Raw genomic sequence first — 22,095 nt, forward strand, 5'->3', positions numbered from 1 at the left:
GTAACTCAATCCTCTGAACAAGAAAAAGAAGAAACCATACCACAAAATTCAACACTAGCGCATCTGAATCATAACTGACATCGTGTGTTAATTCTTTTCTCTTCATTCCAAAACTAATGCATCTGAACCATTCTCTTCCACTTTTTTTACTTTTTCTTCTAATGGGTCAGGTAATTTAATGCCTAAAACTGAACTTATCATTAAAAGGTTTCGTAATTATTTTCATTTTGGGTTAAGATTTTAATTTTCCATTCTAATTTCTGTAATCTTCTATTTTTTTCTTTTTTCACTCGCCAGATCTTATAATGTATTGACAGTGAGAGTTAAGGAGAGAAGAAATAAATTTATGTACAAATGATAAATTGACAATTATAATGGAGAATTGGGTTATGGATTTTTTGTAAATTGTAGGAATATGAAAGATGCACAACAAGTGTTTGATATAATGTCTAAGAGAAACTTCGTTTAACTGTGTTATGCCCATAATGAAATTTTTTAATCTTATTCCAATTTGATGCATAATATTCTTTTGTAAATTCCTTTATAAACAAAAATACATGTAAGAACAAACACTCCGTTCAGTACTAAAATGGCTCTCAGTTTAGTTTTTTTGCTTTAGCTTTTGTATTTCTAAACGGCGGTGGATTTTTACAAGACAATCTTGTTCCGGCCATTATGACATTTGGTGACTCGGCGGTGGATATCAGAAATAATGACTATCTTGCAACTATTTACAAGGCTAATTATCCTCCTTAGCCACATGTTATAGATTTACTTAAACATTATAAACTATTACAAGTTTACCATATATAAACCGATAGATTATCATGAGTTTACTTTGATGGAATATATTTAATACCCATATTACAAACATGTATGAAATTAATTAAGTTTCTTTACTTTTAGATTACTAAAAAACAAGTTTAATATGATTTAGTTAAAAAACAAATTTACTAAATGTTTAGTAACTTTCGAGTGTTTTTGTTATTTAACATACATTTTTAATTTTAGCATATTTAACATAAATTTTGCAATTTTGCAATTACGGATCACGTTTACTAATGGTCTATTATCGATTTAATTATAAATTTAATTACTATTTTTTAATAACCTATTCATGTTATAATAAAACAATAAACATAATAAAATATTATAGGTTTACTAGTTTATTATCGATTTACTGTTAGTCTACCAAAAATAAGTTTATTAGTAGTGTACTTTCAAATTATTTTCAATTTATTAAGAAATAAATTTTCAATTTAATTGTTCATTGTATACTTGCAAGTCTTTGATGACACCCACTAACAGTTTATTATCAGTTAACTAATAGGTAGTTAACTATTGGTTTATTATCAATTTACTAACGGCATACTATCAGTTAACTAATAGGTAGTCAACTGTTGGTCTACTATCAATTTACTAGCGGTCTATCATCAGTTAACTTATAGGCAGTTATTGGTCTACTATCTATTTACTATATTTGTTTATCCTTTACGATTGCGACTTTGCTGGCTATTTTTTTTACAAGATGGAAATAATATTTTGGTAAAAATATTCAATTTTTACTATCAATTTATTAAAAGATAAATTTATTGATTTGCTATCAGTATTATAAATATATACAAAATTGTTTATCTTTTGGTTTACTAGACGAGTAGTTAACTTACGGTCTACAATCAGTTAACTAATAGGTAGTTAACTATTGGTCTACTATCAATTTACTAACGGTCTACTATCAATTAACTAATAGGTAGTTAACTATTGGTCTACTATTAATTTACTATATTTGTTTTTCCTTTACGATTGCGACTTTACTGCTATTTTTTTTAAAAGATGGAAATAATATTTTGAAAATTAACTATAAATTTATCGACAGTTTACTCACGGTTAACTAACGGTGTACTATCACAAAATTTATATTAATTTCTTAAAAGATGAAAATAATATTTCTATTGGTGAATGTTAGGAAACCTATTAGCAAACCTTTTTAAAAACTTTTGTTAGTTTAATAGTAAAATGTACAATAATAGTACAAATACATAATATATTACTTATTGGTGAAAATTAGTAACCTTTGGGTAATCTATTTATAAACCTTTAGTAAACCTCAAGTTATCTTTTTTATTTCAACTTATCCCGATTTAACCAAGATGAGCATGCATTGATAATTAAATTCCGGGACACGAAGCTTACTAATGACACATTAAAGAGTTACTAATGATATACCAATAGGTTACTTATACTTCATAATAAATTTTAAAATAGATTTACTATTATTTACTATATTAAAGAGTTACTGATTGTAAAATATGCTTTATACCCAAATTTGACCAATAAAACTTCTTGTTAATGATTGCTTATTTTTGTGTTATCGATTGGTAACTATTTAGTAACTATTTCGTAAGCCTTTGGTTACCATTTATGAAATCATTTTACTTTTTAAAATTTCTTAATTTTTGATAATAGTAATAATGATAATAATAATAATAATAATAGTCAAAGATCGGGTTACTATAAATATATAAAAAAGTTCATTGTTAATTTTACAATCAGTTTACTAATATTTAACTATCGGTTTACTAAAAATTTACTAATATTTAAATTGTTTTATTATCAGTGAATATTAGGAAATCTATTAGTAATTTTTTTTTGGAAATCTTGGGTATTTTAATAGTACACATAATTTTTGCTAAATTTATTGGTGTAGCATTAGTAAATCATTAGTTAACCACTAATAAAATCATTACAGATACACAAGTGAAAAAAAATTACATAAAAATCAAGATTATCATTAAAAAAATAATTATAAATTTACTGATGGTTAACTGAAGGTTTACTAACGGTATGACTAAAATTAAATTTATTGGTATACTATTAGTAAACCATTGGGAAATCAACAACAAAATCATTACAATCATAAATTACAAAATAAAATCACAAAACATAGCGAAATCATTAATTATATTGATAAAATTAAAATGAATTATTACTTAGTTTACTAAAATTATTGGTGTTACGTTAGTAATCAATTGGATACCCAACAACAAAACCATTATAAATACACTAGTGGAAAAAAATGTACATAAAAAATTAGGAGCATCATAAAAAAAAATTATAAATTTACCAACGGTTAACTCAAGATTTACCAACACTATTACTAAATATAAATTTATTGGTATATTATTAGTAAACCATTGGAAAACCAACAACAAAATCATAACAACCATAAATTACAAAATAAAATCACAAAACATAGCAAAATCATTAATCATATTGATAAAATCACCACCCTAAAGCCACCGAACAAATCACCAATACCAAAAACAAAAGAATTGAATCGGTGGAATCAAAAAGTTACTTGTAAAGAATAAGATACAATGCAATAGTTGAAGAATGAGTTGTTTGCCATGCTTCTCATCTCAAGCAAAGAAAACAAGAAAAGAAAATAACACTAGAAAATCAATGGCTCATTCGCGGCCTACGTCTCCTCCTCGTCAACGAGAAGCACACGCCCAAGTTTTCTTCGAATTGAAGACCGGAGCTAAGATGCCGTCGGTTGGTCTCGGTACCTGGCATTGCTATCATTCAGCTGAAGAAAATATAATCAGAATCAAAAATAAGAAAACAAACAAGGTCCAACATAAAAAAACCCACACTAATTAAATTGCAATACTGTCCCATTGACATCTCCAACTCATATATATAATAGAACACTGCTGGAAGAGCTATAAAAATATATAGCATTTTGACATTTCAAAATAAGGCCAAATAATCAATAATTTCTATAAATTGCTTTACTAATTCTGATTATACAAGACAAACACCATAGAATTACATCATATCACATGCCAAACAAATTGGTCAATTGATGCATAAATCACATCACCTGCATTAAAGTACTTTTAAATTCAAAGGCATCTCTTCTTTGGTATCTGTCAAACATATGCATTAAGTATGAAAATGTAGTTTAAGAAACAAGCACTTTATTTCCATTTGAATACACTTTAATTTATAATTTATGTTGTAAATATAATGAAGCATATACTGAGTAATATTAATACATTCACCTGTTTTACAAATTTTAGACACTTGAAAGATAAATATTTCAAATTGAAATCAAATCAACTGAGTAAAAGTTTACCTCATTGTATCCCAATAAAACAGTAGTGTGCCTAACTTCATCTTTAAAATCTTCAATTATATCCCTAACTCTTGCCATTAATTGACAGACTATCAACTAGTAAATGCTACAATTGATTTTCTACTGAACCTACTGGAAAAAACAAGTGTCTCTAAGATCATTATACTGAACCGGGAAAAATTGAACAGATTGAAAAAGTAAAATCCCAATAAACTGATCAATTGACTTCAATTAAAAACACAACATCAAAACAAATCACAACCCATTAAAATTTACAAAAATTAAATGAAGTACCCGGCCACAAACATTCTTTCAACTCCCGTTGAGGAGGAGAAAGATTGAATAGGCCGGCCACCTAAGAGCTCCGACCCGCACAATCTAATTTACAGCCAAACCTGATTGCTTGAGCCAGGGACCAATGATTGAGCTGAGAGATGCCTTTCTAGATTGAGCCTGAGGTGGTTGTTGGGGGCTCTCTATATCTGAGCTCCGGTTGCCGTACTTATAATGCAGCGGTGTTTGAGACGGCACAGCTAGAAGACAACTTTGGAGAATAAACGGAAGATGGGAGAGAATTTAGAAGATTTCAAAGGAAAAACCGTAATGTAAAACATAATCGTAAAGAGGAAAGAAATAAAAAGTATAATGTATTTTGGCAAATAAATTATCCGGTCCGTATCATTGAGATTATTTTGGCCTTTTATAGTGCTGGGCCTAATTTCCTCTAAATTCAAACCCGTCACCTTGCGCAAAACAAAACATCATTATTTTTTGAGTTTACATAAATACTAGAAAAAATATAAATATTTACAAAAATATAGGTTTTTGATGCAAAAATATGTTTTGAGATAAAAACACAGTTCTATATATATTTAGTACAACTTTTGAATAACATACATATAGGTTTGATTTTGAACAACACAATTCATGTAGGATTGACGAGTAGAGGAGGAGGGGGAAGATAGTGGTGGTTGGCAAGCGGAGGAGGAGGGAAGTGACAGCGAGCAAAGGAGGACAGCGGTGATGAGGGATGATGGTACTGCGAGCGGAGGAGGGCAGCGGCAGCAAGCGGAGGAGGGAGACAGCGGCAAGGGACGATGGTATAACAATAAATTATGATATTAAAGAATTAAATTGAGATTGTAACCTAAACGTCGAAGTACATTATAAACCAAAAATACAAAAATGAAAAATAAATTGCAACTCTATAATTGATTTTGCGAAATAGAAACGAAATAATAATAAAAATTTAAAAGTAATTTACCTAAAAAAAAAAAAATTAAAAGTACAAGTTTTACCGGCGATAACAATAAATATGATGAATTCAAGTGATGAGAATTTCTTAACATCAATTACACCCTCTTAATTTTTATTAACCACTTGTTTCGTTGCTAATATACTTCAAATGACGATATCAAAATTTTGAATTTTTAAGAACTTGACAAACGCTGAAAAGTCTTGAATGATCCAATAATCTACACAAATAAACTGCAAATCTATCTCCAAAAAAATAGAGAAATTTATCTAAAAAATAGGAAAAATATTGAAATAAATGAGTTAAGAGACGTAATTTCGGGTAAAAACCGTAAATCACTGTAAAGCATTGTCTCATGCACTCAAAATTCTCTCTACAGAGACAAGCCACATCGCACGATAAAAAGATGTTTAGTTTGTATAACGCTTAACTAGCCACTTAAGTAATATTTTAATTATCATTAACTAATTTTAATATTTGTATTATTACTTCAAAATGATATTTTCACTAATTAAATTTTTTAGAAGTTATTATTGTAATAAATACTCCCTCCGTTTAAAACGATAATTTTTAATTTTCACATGTTCCATCTAAAATGTTTATATTGTATTTTCTGTTATTTCTTTTTAATAGACAATTTTAAAATTAAATATTTTATTTATCTCTAGTAAATATGCATAATTTTATTCCTTATTATAATTTAAAATAAATATATTATTTTTATCAATATAAAATGCACCAATACAAACAAATAATCACTAATTTATTATTTATACATCTAAAAAATTGTAGAAAATGAAATAAAAAGTTAATTAAAATAATAAATTTTAATTATATTTTTTAATTACTGTATTTGTTCAAATGATGTATCATTTTACGACGGAAAAACTATAACACAAAAAGGATTTACATAATAGTTGTGGTATAATTATCCCAGTTTTTGGAAACAAAAATAGAGTTTGTATGCAATTTGAACATAAAAATCTGAGAATACGCGGATCTAATGAAGAAAACTAGGCAAGTAAAGCTAGAATGAAAAGGACACGTGTAATAATTTCTTGTCGCCACGCTTCTTACATTCACTCGCCACGTTACACTCCATTACTTTCGATTACTTCCGCTTTTGTCAGAAATTAAAACTTCTAAATATTTGTTCCTATCACATTCCACGTGGCTCAAAATTTTCGGTTCCTGTCCTAGTTTCTTCCACGTGTCCAACTAAGTTTACACGTGTCGGGAACCCATGAACTCTCTGATGTCTATATAAGTTTTTCAACTGCTAATCACCATATCCACAGCAAAGTTAAACAGTTATCGAAGAATTTACACACGAAGATCATCAAGTGAGTGATTAATTAAGAAAAATTAAGTTAATGGCGTCCATTAAGGAAACAGCGGCCAACGTTGCAGCATCTGCTAAGGCTGGCATGGACAAGACCAAGGCCACTGTCCAAGAAAAGGTATAAATTTATGTTTTTATTTGACACTAATTTATGGGTTAAGAAAATATCAAGATATGGTGTAGTATAGTAATGCAAATTGTCAATTTACAGGTAGAGAAAATGTCAGCACATGATCCGGTGCAGAAACAAATAGCAACAGATAAGAAAGAACAGAGAAAAGCAGAGGCGGAATGGAACAAACAGGAGGCGCGTGAGCATAATGCAGCCGCCAAGCAAGCGGAGAAAGCTGGCGCTCATGCTCCGTCGTATACTGCTGCTGCTGGTGGTGCACCTACTACTGGGTATCAGACGCAAACTCATACCCACTCTGTGACTGGGGCCCCTGGTCAGTACCCTACCGGCACCCATCAAATATCTGGTATGCCTGGGCATGGAACTGGTCAGCCTTATGGTGGACAAGTTGATTCATCTGGGTTAGCCGGGACTGCGCCAACTGGGTTGCCTGGTCACACCACAGGACATAACCCACTTGTTTAGTGCATATTCATCATAGGGTGGAATTTGTGGGTCTTGGTTTAATTTGTGGTTCAGTACCGTTCCAATATATGGAACGTGTTCTTCAAAATATATTTTTAATGTATTTTGATGTTTTTAGTTTGGACTGTTAATGTATTTAGTTGAATAAAATTTGAGTTTTCGTTTTTATTAGTATTTTCTATGATAAAAAGACGTATAAGGCAGGCTTTACTTAAAAAAATTGACTCAGTCTGGACAACCTCTACAACACATATAATTTCATTTTTCAATTTGATATTCAATATTAGTATGATATGATAAAAAATTGAAATGATTACTTTTGGTAATTGTTTTAACTATAGATTCTTCTTTTCAAATTTATAATCTATATATCTATAATATCATTTTGGTTAAGTAGAAGTGTAATTACTGTAATATTGATAATCACAAATATTTTTTATAATTATTTACAAATCAAATTTCATATAATCAACTTACAACGATAGATCCACCAACAGGTTTGCTTTTCTAATTTGTTTAATTAATTGTTACATATAATGTTGCATGTTTTTCACTTTTGGCTCCGCTGGCTAATCCACCAATTCTTCAAAGGCAATAAAGTAGTGTTGAACCACCGTGAATTATCAATAAAAAAGGGATTTGTTGTTTTTCTCCAGTCATTATATTATCCAGAATATATTCATAATTCGGTTATATATTCATTTCATACAATCAAATCCTTAATGGCGGCAGTTTCTAATGGTGACAAATTTTTTTGTTTTTTAAAATCTGAAAATTATCAAATCTTCTATATTTTCCTTTTCAATTATATCAAGAATAAAAGTAAATATTATGCTTTTGGCAATACTTCTTTTAAAAGGAGTAATTAACGAATTGATGGTGACGATGATTTCGTCCGTAGCGGTTTCTTATCATAGTTTGAAAATGTGGAACGGTAAATCGAAACATTTTGACGGTTTTTTTTTCCTTTTAACGGTTTTATGTTTTTTGTAAGTGGAAACAAGAAGTTTTATTAAGATGGTGTTTGCGAAGATCCGCCATTGCAATTGGAGTATAAAGTGGATATTAAACAAGACTATTACCGGAAAAATTCTTTGGTAGACTCGGTCTATCACGTCATCTATAGACCAAACCTATCACATTATGACACGTCATTAAAATGATGACAATCTTATAATATTACTATTCAAAGCTGTAAATAAGTAAAAAACGAATTTACAAGATTGTCATCATTTTAATGACGTGTCATAATATAAGTTAATCTACGGATGACGTGCTAAACCGAGTTTACATAAGAATTTCTCCTATTATCGAGGTTTTTACTATCTAATCTCTCTCTTTCATAAGTAAATTGTTACTTCATCCATGACGGCCTTGCATGTCTTTCCATGTTCAAAATTCCATTTTTTTTCCTTTTGTATATCGCTGCAAAGCGGTTCCATAATTGGAGTTTATCTAATTTCTAGGTGCTATTATTATCTATATTTTTTTGGTTTAATACATCTGCGTGTCCCTGCACTTTTCTGTTTTTGCACATAAGGTCCCTGCACTAAAATATCCATCATCGAATCCCTGCACTTTAACTTCCATCATCCCGTGGTCCCTCTGTTAAGGCGAGTGTTGACGCCGTTAACGCACTTTTAATTTTCTTAATTTTAGATCCCTGCACTTTTAATTTTTTAATGTTACGTCCCTGCACTTTTAAATGTTGAGATTATGTATAAATGTAATATCCCTAATTTTCAAAATATGGAATTTTTGAAAATGCGGTGAATTGGAAATTAGCGGCGGTAGAGTACCGGCTTAGAAATTAATTTTCGGTGTTTAAAATGCATGTGATTGATTTATTTGCGATGTGTGAATAATTATTTAAATGTTTACGTGTGCATGGCTACGAAAATCGATTTATGGTGCATGGGTGGCATTTTTGTAATTTTCGGTCTTAAATGCTAAAACCGATTTAAAATTATCAAAACGTTAAAAAAAAAATAGATTACAAATATAATTGTTCGAGATTTGATTTTCCGAGAACTTAAAATTTACCGGAAACGGATTCCGAAAAAGATTTAGTATCTTTCTCGAAAACCGCCTAATGATTGCAAATAGATATTATATGATTTATTGTCTTGTACTAGACAATTAAAATTAAGAGAAAAAGACACATGGGTGTACAAGTGTCACACATGCAATGAGTTAGAGTCTTGACCTCCAAGTTAAAAGCCAAATATGTCAAATAAACCCCAAAAGGGGAAACTTTTCCAATTCTTCTCTCAAAAGAAAAAGTTAGCAAAAATCACTCTCTTCTTCCTCCCATTTCTGCCGAACCCTAGCAAAAATAGGAGTCTCCATTTTCTTTTCTTCTTCAAGTACAAACTCTTATATATTCAAAAAGGTATTTAAGCACTCTTTTTAAGTTTAAATGGTGTAGCTTGTGTTCTTGGTGTTATATGTGTGAATATTTTAAACCATTTTCTACTTGAATAATTTCTTACAAAAAAAAGAGTTACCTATCATGATTTTAAAATGGGTTGTGGTTCTAAACCTTAAAGATCAAAACCTACATGCAATGGTACATTTGAGCTAACTAAGATGATCAAAAACTTGGGTAAGAGTTGTTTAAAGAAAAATCAAAGTATTTTTCATACTTAAGAGTAAATTCAAGATCAAAATCCATTTAAGCTAGGCCGAATATTTTTGGTGGCTATTGCTAAGCTTTGAACTTGAAAAGTTTGTATATTTCTCTTATTTAAAATTTTATGTATGATTGAAAAGTTTGATTCTTTTAGAAATGTGTTTTAAAATGATCAAAATTATGGGTATGGTTTGATTATAATAAATTTTGCTTCTTTAAGCTAAAAATCAAAATGAATAAAAGGTAGTTGATATTTTCGGAAATTATAAAGCTTTTCTTAAGGTTATGTTGTAAAATTTGGGTATTTTAAATTTTATAGAAACCGAAAATATCAAAATGAAAATAAAACAAGTTTAGTTATGAAATGATTAAATTTTGAGAATTTAAAAGGAGATACCGAAATGTATGGGTTAGAAATATGTGAAAAATAATTGAAAGTTTTAAATTGAAATTGTTTGATATTTTATTGATGTTGCCGAAATATATATGTGTGATCTTTTATGATTATTGTTATATGGTTTATAGAAATTTTCATGTTATATGTGTTGTTTTAGATGAGAAACTTAAATGTGATGCATGATAGAAATTTGTAAAATGTGTTAGTGAATATTTTGTTGAAATGCCGAAATATGTATGTAATTTTTCTATGGTTGTTGTGGCATATTTTAGGTAATTTTTGTATGTAATATATACATGATAAGTTGTGTTGCATGCTATGTTGAAATGAAATTAATGATAGAGATTTGTAGCATGTATTGATTTAATTTTATTATGGCCGAATATGATAGAAAGATTATTGAGAAATTTTAAATGATGTATTGTGATTTACATGTTGATAGTGTGGAAATTGTTAGATAAATTGTGTTGGTTGTGAATTGCATGAAATGGTGTAGGTATATGCCTAGGATGCAAATATTTGAAAAATGTATTTGAATGACATATATTGTAGTTGGCCGAATAAATGGAAAATGCAAATAAATGATTTTTATGGCATGATATTTGGTGATTAAATGAGATTGAGATTGTGTTTAAATGGTTATGTGAATTTAAAATGTTCAAATGCTTAATGTTGGCTTGAAGCCGAATAAACCTATGATTTAAAAGAAATTGTACTTTTAAATTCCTTAATTTAATATTGAGTAAATAAGCATGCCATGAAAATGTTTAATTGTTAAAAATTGTGATATATGGTATTTTTGGTGTGGTGGCCGAATAGTTGGCTATTGATGTTTGGTTGTTTAAATTGTTATGTTGTGATTAGAGTTGTAATATTTAATCAAGTGTGATTAAATATTTTAATAGAATTAAATTTCATTCAATTTGAAATTGATTGGCTAATTTTGGTATAGGTGGTTTAGAGAGTAGGGTGGTGGTCGGCAAACCACTACCGGCCGGTAAACGGAGCACGGTGTCTCTGTTTAACCGAGCCAAGAATTGGTCGGGTTGAAACCAAACCAAATGGACCGGGGCCAAGTGGGGCCGAAACCGTAATTAGATCCCGGACTTAGAACTTTGGACTTTTATTTAGACTTGACTAAATAACTTGGACCCAAAGTTAAAAAGTTAAAAAGGTAAGTAACAATTTAAAAATTGGTTAAAAGGGACTAAAAGGTAAGATTTGAAAGTATAAGGACTAATATGTCCTAAATAAATTTTTGGTGGACTTGAAAGGTAAGTGGAACCTTGGATTTATTAAATTAAAAGTTTTCAAGCTTTAAAATTTTAATTTGGGCTTGGACCCAAAAGATTTGTATTTTAATGGGTTAGAATTAATTAGTTAGATATAAACTAATTAATGTTTTATTTAATTAAAATTGGAAAATTTTAATTAAAGGATGTATATATGTATATTGTATTTTATAAAAGAGGATTTTGAAATAAGGGTATTTTGGAATATGGAAAATTAATAAGGACCGAATAGTATTTTCTAAAATATGGGAATTTTTCCGAAAGGATAAAATGGTAAAATTTACCTAAGGTTTAGAATGGACCAAATTATGAATTTAATTGGATTCCTAAGATTGAACCCGATACGTGGTGTATGTACGGGCCACGATGTCGATCGTGATGATTAGTAGGAAACGTTTTGATTAACAAACGTTTAGAGAATTGACGAAAGGTCAATCACGGAATGCGAGGCATTCACGGGGCAATGATTGAATAATTGCCGCGGAGCTAAATGTGGATTAGCGTGCGTAAATAATTGTGGAACGACAGTCTGTGAGTTTGCATTATTACATGCATACATTAAAGTAATAAAATTATTATTATTACTTTAATGTGGAAAATTAATATCGTAAAGCATTTTAAATATATCGTATATTTATTTTGAGTAATTAAAATTATTATGGAATGAGTCTACGAAACGTGCCATCCTATTTGGGCTATAATAGGACTATGTGATCACTAGTTATTGCATGCATATTTATTTTATGTAAAGTGGAATGGACTGTGTGAATCTAGACGACGGTCTAGAAGTCTGAGACGACGGTCCAGACATAGCGGGAGAGCTTCTAAGACGACGGTCTAGAACCCCGAACAAGTTAACGGTGACGGAACGTTAGAGTTCGGCCGATTGATTTAAGAACTAACGGCGTCATGGAACACTTAATGTTATCGGTCGTTGAGTTCATGAGAAAAGTTGGGAACAGTCTAAACAAAAGTTTAGAACTGTAAAGGATAGTGGAAAATAAACTAGAGTCGAGTGAATCTACGGGTTCAGCCGACTAGTTTATTAATCTAAGTCTGAAAAGAGACTTAGAGGAATATGGATTAGAAATAGCATATCATTTCAAAAGCTTTACGTTTCTGTGATTGAACCGGTAGTAAATATTTAAATATATCTATTTTATAACGGGTTAAATTATTTAATGTGTGTTTGTAAGATGTCAACTCTCCAGTTAATCTGACCCCGTTGTTGTACCAATTTTTCAGGTACGTAGACTGTCATTTTTGGTGAGGCTTCATATTCTTGTTCATGAAGTCTCTGTTTGGACGATGTGGTATTTTTGTAAATATTTATCTATCTTAGTGCTGCAGTAGAACTATCTAGACAGACGTACATTAGCATGCTTAGTTGCGATGAATTGCCACGTTATAACTCTGTTTTATTTTCATCGCTTATATTTATGTTTATGTATGCATGCTTATTATAGTTATTTTGTGATGCCTCTCGGGAAATTGATATACCGAGATAAATGTGGAAAACAGTAATGAAACTGTTGGCATCGAGACAAAAATGCGTATGTGGGCCCGACGTGGCGTAAATGTGATTTGCATGACTTACCCCAAAAAGTTTTGGAAAAAGGCTATAAAAATTGACATGTTGTAAAAATGGAAAAGAGGTCCCGTGGAATGGTTGACCTAATGTTTACGTTTCGGAATTTAAAATGTATGGTTTTATTCCGCGAAAAATTTATAGTGAATTTCGAAACAAATTTATATGAGAAAACTTTTGTGAGAAAAGTTAAATTGTTTTAATGGGAAAAGTGGATTTTATTTTAAGGCTTGCTACGGGTTTCGGAGCAACCACTCCCATTCCCTATCGCCGGTCTCGATCCGGGAATCGGGTCGTGACAATAAATATGCATTACTTTTTAGTTTAATAAAACTAAATTTAATTATAAAATACTAAAACTAATATTTTTTAAAGGGTATGAAGTTAACATATTCAAATAATAATAATGTCAAAAATTATATCTTTTAGCTATTATTTTATTGAAAATTTCATTCATTGTTCTAGAATGTTTAATGTATTATTATTCATCTATAAATAAAAGATATAAATTTATTTATTTTATTACGTTGAAAATAAAAGTGAATTTAATTTTTATTTTAACAAATAAACAATAACTTAGAGAAATAAAACGAATTTTAATATTTTTTATTAAATAATTAAAATAATATTCTATACCGATAAATTTTATTTTTTAAATAATATGATAACATCGCACTTAGAGGTGTAAACGGACTTTGATCTTGATATACGTCAATTTCAAAGATGAGTATGTTATATAAGCTTACAAGTTTGAGCTGTCTACTTCCATTTTTAAAGGAGACATATCAAGCGGAAGTCTGAATGAATTTCTAATTTTTTAATAATTTTTTATGTTACCTTTATTTTTTTTAAATTAATTTTAAATATTTCTTGAGTAAGGGCCTCATTCACGAAATGTACTATAATACTTAAATCATATTTATTTTATAAAATGATCGTTAATATAATTTTATTAAATCTTTAAAATATAAATTACTTAGCTTTAAATAAAAAATAAAATTAATTAATTTTTTAATTATATTAAAAAATAAAAGTGAACTAGATTTATTATTTTTAAAAGTAAATATTAACTAACATAAATAAAACTAATTTTAATATTTTTTATTAAATTATTAAAATAATATTTTATACCAATATTTTTTTTAAATAATATATAACAACATCGCACTTACAGAAGTAAACAGAAATATTCTAAAAAAAAAAGTAAACAGACGTCGATCCTCATATATGTCAATTTCGAATTTGAGTGTGTTATATAAACTAACAAGACAAAGCTGACTGATTCTATTTCTAATAAAAAAATAAAAAAAATATTTTTATTAATTTAAAAAATATTTTTATTGTTAATTTAAACATTATAAAAAATTAATTAAATTGCATTAACATCTTATATTATTATTTAAAAATTATATTTTTTAAAATATATATATTAAAATAATTTTTTATATGAAAACAATTATAAGGACTTTATTTATATAAAATTAAAGTGTAGGGACCTTATTTGTATAAATTGAAAGTGCAGGGACCTTATTTTTATATATCAAACTATAAAACTGAATACTAGTCTCATTAACGGCGCGTGTACTGCACGCGCTAACAGAATCTTAACAGGGAGACCTTGGGATGATGAAAGTTAAAGTGCAGGGATTTAATAATGGGGTACTTTAGTGCAGGGACCTTATGTGCAAAAACAGAAAAGTGTAGGGACACGCAGATGTATTAAGCCTATTTTTTTTATGAAAATTATCAGAAGAAAAGTTCCACTGCTCGTAGGGTCATTTAGGGGTGGATGCCTTTTCGCAGGTTATTTAGACTTTATTTTCTGTTCAATAAATACATTTTTCCAATAAAATTGGTTACCTATATTCAAGTATGTTAACCGCTGCAATTTGAAAGAATTTCCTTTTGAGGATTTTATGATGAGTATCGTTTCCTTCATCGTTTTCCTCACACAAAATACAAAAAACTTCAACTAAAAATCCATAATTTTTATCTTTTTAAAATTTATGGTGTACTCAATTTTGAATTTGCTTGCTTTGTGGCCAAGTCAAATTTTTCGCTGTTTTTCATTGAAATTAATTATTGTTTAATTTTCTCATAAATAAATTTTTTGTTCCAATTTTCTCATAAATCAAATTTTTCGCTGTTTGGTTTTAAATTTTTGGTGGAGAAATTTTTAGGTAGACTCAGTCTATCACGTCATCCGTGGACAAAGCCTATCACATAATGACACGTCATTGAAATGATGACAATCTTGTAATATTACTATTCAAATGTGTAAATAAGTAATAAACGAATTTACAAAATTGCCATCATTTTAATGACGTGTCATTTTGTGATAAGTTTAGTACACGGATAACGTGGTGGACTAAGTCTATCTAAGAATCTCTCCTTTTGGTGATGTTATTGTCTCCTTGTGAGGTTTTGTACTTCTTGTGAGGTTAAAGTACTTCTTGTGAAGTTTTATACTCCTTGTGAGGTTAAAGTACATTGATGAAGGCTTCTACCGTCTGGAATGTTCAAGATAAGTTTTGATACAACTTTAAATTTTAGTAACAGCTTTTAGTTATTTGTATGATTTGTATGAATATTTCGAGTTTTATCACTTATTATAATTTTTATTACCTTTCAGGAATAACATCATCTGAAATTGCAGAGACACTGACATAAGACGAGAAAAATATACCATCAATAATACTCCCTCCGTCCCAATAGAGTTGTCCACTTTGAGAAATATTTTTGTCCCAAAACTCTTGTCCACTTTCAAAAAATAACTAACTTTTACACGCAATTTTCCTTTATTAACCCTATTTAAAGTCCACTAATGAATAAATTGAAAGTAAATTGCAAGTGGACCCCATATTAAATATGGGTATGACAAGAAAAGTAAGGAAAATTTTACAAAACCCATAAACAATAATTGCTTTTCTTAAACTGTGTGATAAAGACAAAGTGGACAACTCTATTGGGACGGAGGGAGTAGAAGTTATAATTTTTTATACCGTTCGCTTACTTTGTATATGTTAAGCGAATGTGTAATTGAATAGCCCATGAAGTGGTTAAAAAGTCCTTAAAGCCTCCTTTTTAGGAGTTATTATTGTAATATCGGTTATTCAGCTCTCACAAATATTATGTACTTCTATTTATCGAAATTAATACAATTACTATTTTCCCAAAAAAAATCAAATATAATGAAACAACCAATAATCGTAGAAACATTAGCTTTATAAGTATTAATATCTAATAGGACTCTTTTTTTAATAATTAAAAGCCTAAGAGTTTAATTCAAAGAGAAGTTTCAAAATAATAGATTAAAGGGTTAATTCCAATAAAATACCAAACGTTTGATAATTTTGTCAGTTATAACCAAACCTTTCAAAATTGTCTAGTTTAGCCAATTTTGGGATATTTAGAACCTTTTTTAACCATTTGCGAAAAAAATCGAAATTTTTATCATTCGTGAATGGGCCAAACTAGCCGCTTTTGATTGATATGGAATATTTGATACATTTTTTAGCATAATCAATTAAAATCAGCTAGTTTAGCCCATTAACGAATGATATTTTTTTTGACTTTTTTCGCGAATGGCTAAAAAAGTTTCTAAATATCCCAAAAATGGCTAAACTAGACAATTTTGAAAGGTTTGGCTATAACTGACAAAACTCGCAAACGTTTGGTATTTTATTGAGATTAACCCTAGATTAAAAATTAATAAATCTACTAATAGAAGCTAACTATGAGTCTAACTATAATAAAAAAAAGTTAACTAGCTAATTGCCACTATAATTTAATCTATGAGATTTATTTATTTAGTTATGGTTATTATATATGAAATAAAAGAAACATTAGTATCAGCTATACAATATAATTGTAATCACTTCTGTTCAATTTGCCACTCTCTAAAAAATTAGTGTGCGATATTTTTCCAAACTCTAAAAAATTAGTGGGACTCGGATTTTTTTTTGCCATTAGACTCTATCTCCCATGAATAACTAGCACATTAACTTTAATAAAGAAGAGTCTAATTTAAATAATGTATAAATATTATGGATGAAATTTAATTTTAATAAAAATAGTTATAAGAATATAAAGTCTAGCTGTCTTTTTAAAAATAAGAATCAACACGTGAAAAATTATTATAATGACAATAATAATTTGTCTATCTATAAGTAAATTTACAATACGAACTATTGTAATAAAAGTAGAATACGTTCTACCTAATCTTAGAAAAACGTTTAAGTCCAACAAAATCTTTCAAGAAAAAAAGCCCAATAATTTATTATATATATAATACCAAATCTAATTGGCTTAATCACCAAAAAATGTCAAACCTATACGTTTTGTGTCAATTATAACCAAACCTTTAAAAATCACCAGATTTAGCCAAAATTTATATGTTCTGTTTCTTTTTTAGCCATTTTTGAATCGAACCGGTTTTTCTGACACTGTGTCGTCCATGTCACCGCCAACTAAGCAATTGGCTGACATGTCAGCTGAAATATTTAAATAAGGTTTGGCTATAATTGACACAAAATGCATAGGTTTGATATTTTTTGGTGAATAAAATTAATTTTAAAATTAAATGATTAATATATTATAATAAAATTCATATATATTCAAAAAATAATATTTTTATTTAACGCTAATTAAAATTAATTTATTTTTTACTAAATTTAAATAATTCTAATAATTTTTTTTTACATATTTGAGGGATATATAATTAATTTAAATTCTAATAAAAACAAAAAATATCATATTCATCTTAAAATTTATTTTTTTTAAATTCCAGTCGTCGGTTCTTTGACACCGCCGCCGTTTGAGACCCAATTGTTCGTCTTTCGACGAACAATCTGAGAGTAATATACAAAACAAACATACGACAGTGTTCATAATTCAACTTTACACACATAAACATTAAAATAATCACTGAATAGACTGTTTATTTAAAAGACGACTTTAATTATTTTCTTATTTTTTTCTTTAAAAAGTGAAGCTCATTGTGGTGTAATCAACATATATCATGATGTTTATAAGCGTAAACGCATATGCCATTTTACTCAGCATAGCCAAAAAATTACCTTAATTTACACATAACTATTTTATTTATTACATAAACCCAGTCGTAACAAGATCTCAACAACATTAAAAATAATAAATCAAATTCAAAATCATCATGAACATTAAATCTTTTCACCAAATTTAATTCAACATTAATTTCTAAGTAATACATTAATTCATTTTTTTAATTACATATTCATTAAAATATATTATAATATAAATTAATTAGATTTAATTTGGTTTAATAAAAAATTAAAATTAATTTTAATTAGTATTAAATAGGAAATATTAATTATTTTTAAATATATATAAATTTTATAAATAATATAATTAATTTACTAATTATTAAATTTATATTGAATTTAAAATTAGGTTTATTCACCCAAAAAATACCAAACCTATATTTTTTTTTGTCAGTTATAGCCAAATCTTATTTAAATATTTCAGCTGTCATGCCAGCCAATTGCTTAGTTGGCGGTGACGTGGACGACACGGTGTCAGAAAAACCGGTTCGATTCAAAAATGGCCAAAAAAAGAAACAGAATATATAAGGTTTGGCTAAATCTGGTGATTTTTAAAGGTTTGACTATAATTGACACAAAACGTATAGGTTTGACATTTTTTGGTGATTAAGCCAATCTAATTCTAACTAGAGATATTTATCCAAAAAAAATAATAGATTTAAAATACAGACTACTGTAATAAATGAATAATAATATTTTAAAATATAATTTATAAGAATTAAGATATTATATTTAATTATATAACGGGTTATCTAAATATCACTTACGTACCTATCACGTAAATATTAAATTTAAATTTAATTAAAAATACAAATTAAATATGAGTTTAATTTCAATAAAAAGAACATAAATTCAAAAACAGATTAATTTATAAATTCATAAGAGTTTAATTTTAATAAGATAATATAAATTAAATAAGAGTGTAAGTTATATAACGGGTCATACTTATGTAATTTATACAACAGATTATATAATTATTGTTCATGGTTTATAATTTTACTATAACAAAAATATAATAGTTGATATTTAATCAATATATATAACATGTCATATTAATGCTACTCTTTAATTAAAAAAATTGTTAAGAACTAGAATATCTTATTTCATACTTTAATTATTATTAAATACATATAACGGGTCATATAAGTATCGTTCATGTGCGTAGCACGTGGAACGCTGATAATTATCTTATATGTGGAAAGAGAGGGACATGTAAAATTATAATAATAGGATAATTATCGAGCATGTCCCTCTTATATGTGGAAAAGGGAGGGACATGTAAAATTATAATCATATGGAAAAGGGAGGGACGTTAGTTTATATTTTATCTATGCTATTTTCATTAATTCTCATATACTATAAAAATATACAGTTACCTTATAACTAAGGTTGAAAGAATGGCTGGCATATGATTAAAAAAATTATTTTCTTTTTAATTATAAAATTACTTTCACATTTGTTTCTTTTTTAATTGCTATAATATTTAGAAAAATGTATTTGAGACGTTACAACTCTAATTTGCATATCTATAATTAATGATAATGTTTAAAATTTGAAATTGAAAAATATAAAGTTACCCAAAAGCAAAAGAAAACAAAAAGTTTTTCTATTCCTTAGTTAGAATTTAAAGACTGGAATCAAGGTAAATAATAAGCATCAGATATATTAAAATTTGACAAAGATAGAGATTGAAATTCTTATCTATCTTCTTAAAATATTAATAATCAAATATTTCTGCATGGTAATGAATGTCTACACTCAAATATTCTAGTGCATGTATAAGACTAATAAGTTTATAGGTTTGAAAAAAAAGTGAAAAAATAATAAAATATTCATAAATATAGCATTGTAAATATTAAGGTTATTTTTTAACTTTTTTCTTAATAACTTTGAATGTGACTCGGTGGTTATGCCGTAAATTAACGGTTACTAAAGGAGTTTCACTGATGGAATTATTTGCACCACTTTAAAATTTGTCATTTTCCCATTTTTAAATCCAAGGCTCTAAAAATATAGACAACTACAACATGACCTTTGAAGTTCATAAAGTCACGGAACGGCAACTATCCCTTCGTTCTAGTTTTGGGCACCTTGGCATGCTTAATATACTGCGGAATTAGAAAAGAGAAAAAGAGAAAAATTAATAAATACCTTACATGGCTATATTTAATTAAATTTTTACTGTTAACCAAAAAAAAGTTGATTTTATAATTTTAAAATTTCTAAATTGCACAAATAGGTTTATAAAATTAGAGGATTACGGTCAACTATAGAAAAAAAAGGAAGTGGTTATAAGAATTCAAATCTTCTACAAAATTTTAAAGCATAAATATATACTCCCTCTGTCCCGTTTAAGAACGGACGAATGAATTTTTCATGTCTATTTTTATTAATGGTTAATTTTGCTAAAGAATGTGCATGTTAATATAATCAATTGCTATAAACTAGTAAGTGGATATTAATTGGAGAATTTGGTTAGTCGGGCCATGCATAAAAAATCATTGTACAATTCTAAATATAGGAATTTATACTATCCAAACATGAAAGGATATTTATCTTTTCAAAAAAAATCAAATTAGTCTATCATATTTGTCAAATAGGAAAATTAATTATAGAGTTACATAGTGCGTTTGAACCACAACTACACTGTAAACCGAATTTTATTTAATGTATTTGATGATTTCTAAAGGGGTAAAAATGGAAGTTTAATATAAATTTACACGGAAAACACGATTTGACCTTCTTAGATGGGACAACAAAAAATGTGATATGTCCCTTCTTAAACGGGATGGAGGGAGTAACATTTAATATTCAAGAATCTTTAATAATCTTTAATTATAGTAACATTTTATTTAAATTATATACCATATACAACGGCAATTGAGAAACAAAAATATAAGCTGATTTGAAAAAATAAAACCAGCAAGCAAAAAATCCAGCAAATTTGTTTTTTTTTTTAATAATAAAATTTTACTAATAGTTAACTAATATGAAAACTAACAAATTTTTTATTTTATAAATGCAAGAATGGCAACATTGAAGGTTCTGATTTATTATGACGGAGTATGGAAGGAAGATCTTTATGTGGAGATTGGGTTTACTTTTAGTTAACTAATAGTATCCTACTATTTATTAAAAAATATCAATTCGTTTTTAATAACTTAACATTTGGTTGAAAAATAAAATTAACATGAAGTTAACATGTAGTTAACTAGTAGGATATCATTCTGTAATCCATTCTCATATTATCTATAAATTTACTACTTCAAATGTTTCTTTATTTTGACATTGGATTTACTTTCAGTTAACTAAAAGTAGTATACTACTCATTAAAAAACATCAATTTATTTTTAATAACTTAACATTTAGTTGAAAAATAAAAGTTAACATGCAGTTAACTAGTAGGATATTATTAATACACCATTGGTTAACCAACTAGAAAATCAAGCCATAAAATATAAAAATTGATGTTGCTTCGCGGACATAAATTACAACGATTACATCAGATTCAAAATGAACAGAGAATACAAAAAAATCGAACACAAGAAATACAAAAACTCCATCTTGTTAAAGAAAAAATAGCACTTTTTGATTCCATCTTGTTGTTGTAAACAACGAATCCCCTCTCTTCTTTAAAACTATCAGAGCCGCCGTCGATGCCTTTGAGAAAGATAAAGAATATGGAGTTGATGTTGTACTTAGGGATGGCACGAACAGTTGGCGATGAGTGGGTGGCTGCCAGAGCGGAGATGAAGAGATCGTCGGTGGA

The 22,095-nt window shown here is 28.1% G+C and overlaps 1 protein-coding gene and 1 long non-coding RNA gene across 3 annotated transcripts; one reads left to right on the forward strand and one right to left on the reverse strand.

Annotated features, from left to right (window-relative positions):
• Positions 1–3,253: 3,253 nt before the first annotated feature.
• On the reverse strand, positions 3,254–4,869 carry LOC126676579 (uncharacterized). 2 transcript variants are annotated; one of them, XR_007640358.2, is made up of 2 exons: positions 4,537–4,869; positions 3,254–3,589 (listed from the first exon to the last, which is right to left on the reverse strand). It is a non-coding gene; the product is annotated as an uncharacterized LOC126676579 (long non-coding RNA). The 2 variants fall into 2 exon arrangements; XR_008790509.1 differs by having other exon boundaries at positions 4,142–4,869.
• Positions 4,870–6,699: 1,830 nt separating this feature from the next.
• On the forward strand, positions 6,700–7,504 carry LOC126678021 (11 kDa late embryogenesis abundant protein-like). The gene is made up of 2 exons (XM_050372874.2): positions 6,700–6,856; positions 6,950–7,504. Exons 1-2 carry the CDS (start codon positions 6,770–6,772, stop codon positions 7,334–7,336), a joined length of 474 nt encoding a protein of 157 aa, XP_050228831.1. The 5' UTR covers positions 6,700–6,769; the 3' UTR covers positions 7,337–7,504.
• Positions 7,505–22,095: the final 14,591 nt, after the last annotated feature.

This window comes from Mercurialis annua, linkage group LG4 (assembly GCF_937616625.2).
Source record: "Mercurialis annua linkage group LG4, ddMerAnnu1.2, whole genome shotgun sequence".
Lineage (NCBI taxonomy): Eukaryota > Viridiplantae > Streptophyta > Magnoliopsida > Malpighiales > Euphorbiaceae > Mercurialis > Mercurialis annua.

Coding starts and splice junctions, on each gene's coding strand:
- LOC126678021 (XM_050372874.2), top strand. CDS start 6,770: ATGGCGTCCATTAAGGAAACAGCGGCCAACGTTGCAGCATCTGCTAAG. Junction 6,857..6,949: donor AGGCCACTGTCCAAGAAAAG/GTATAAATTTAT, acceptor GTCAATTTACAG/GTAGAGAAAATGTCAGCACA.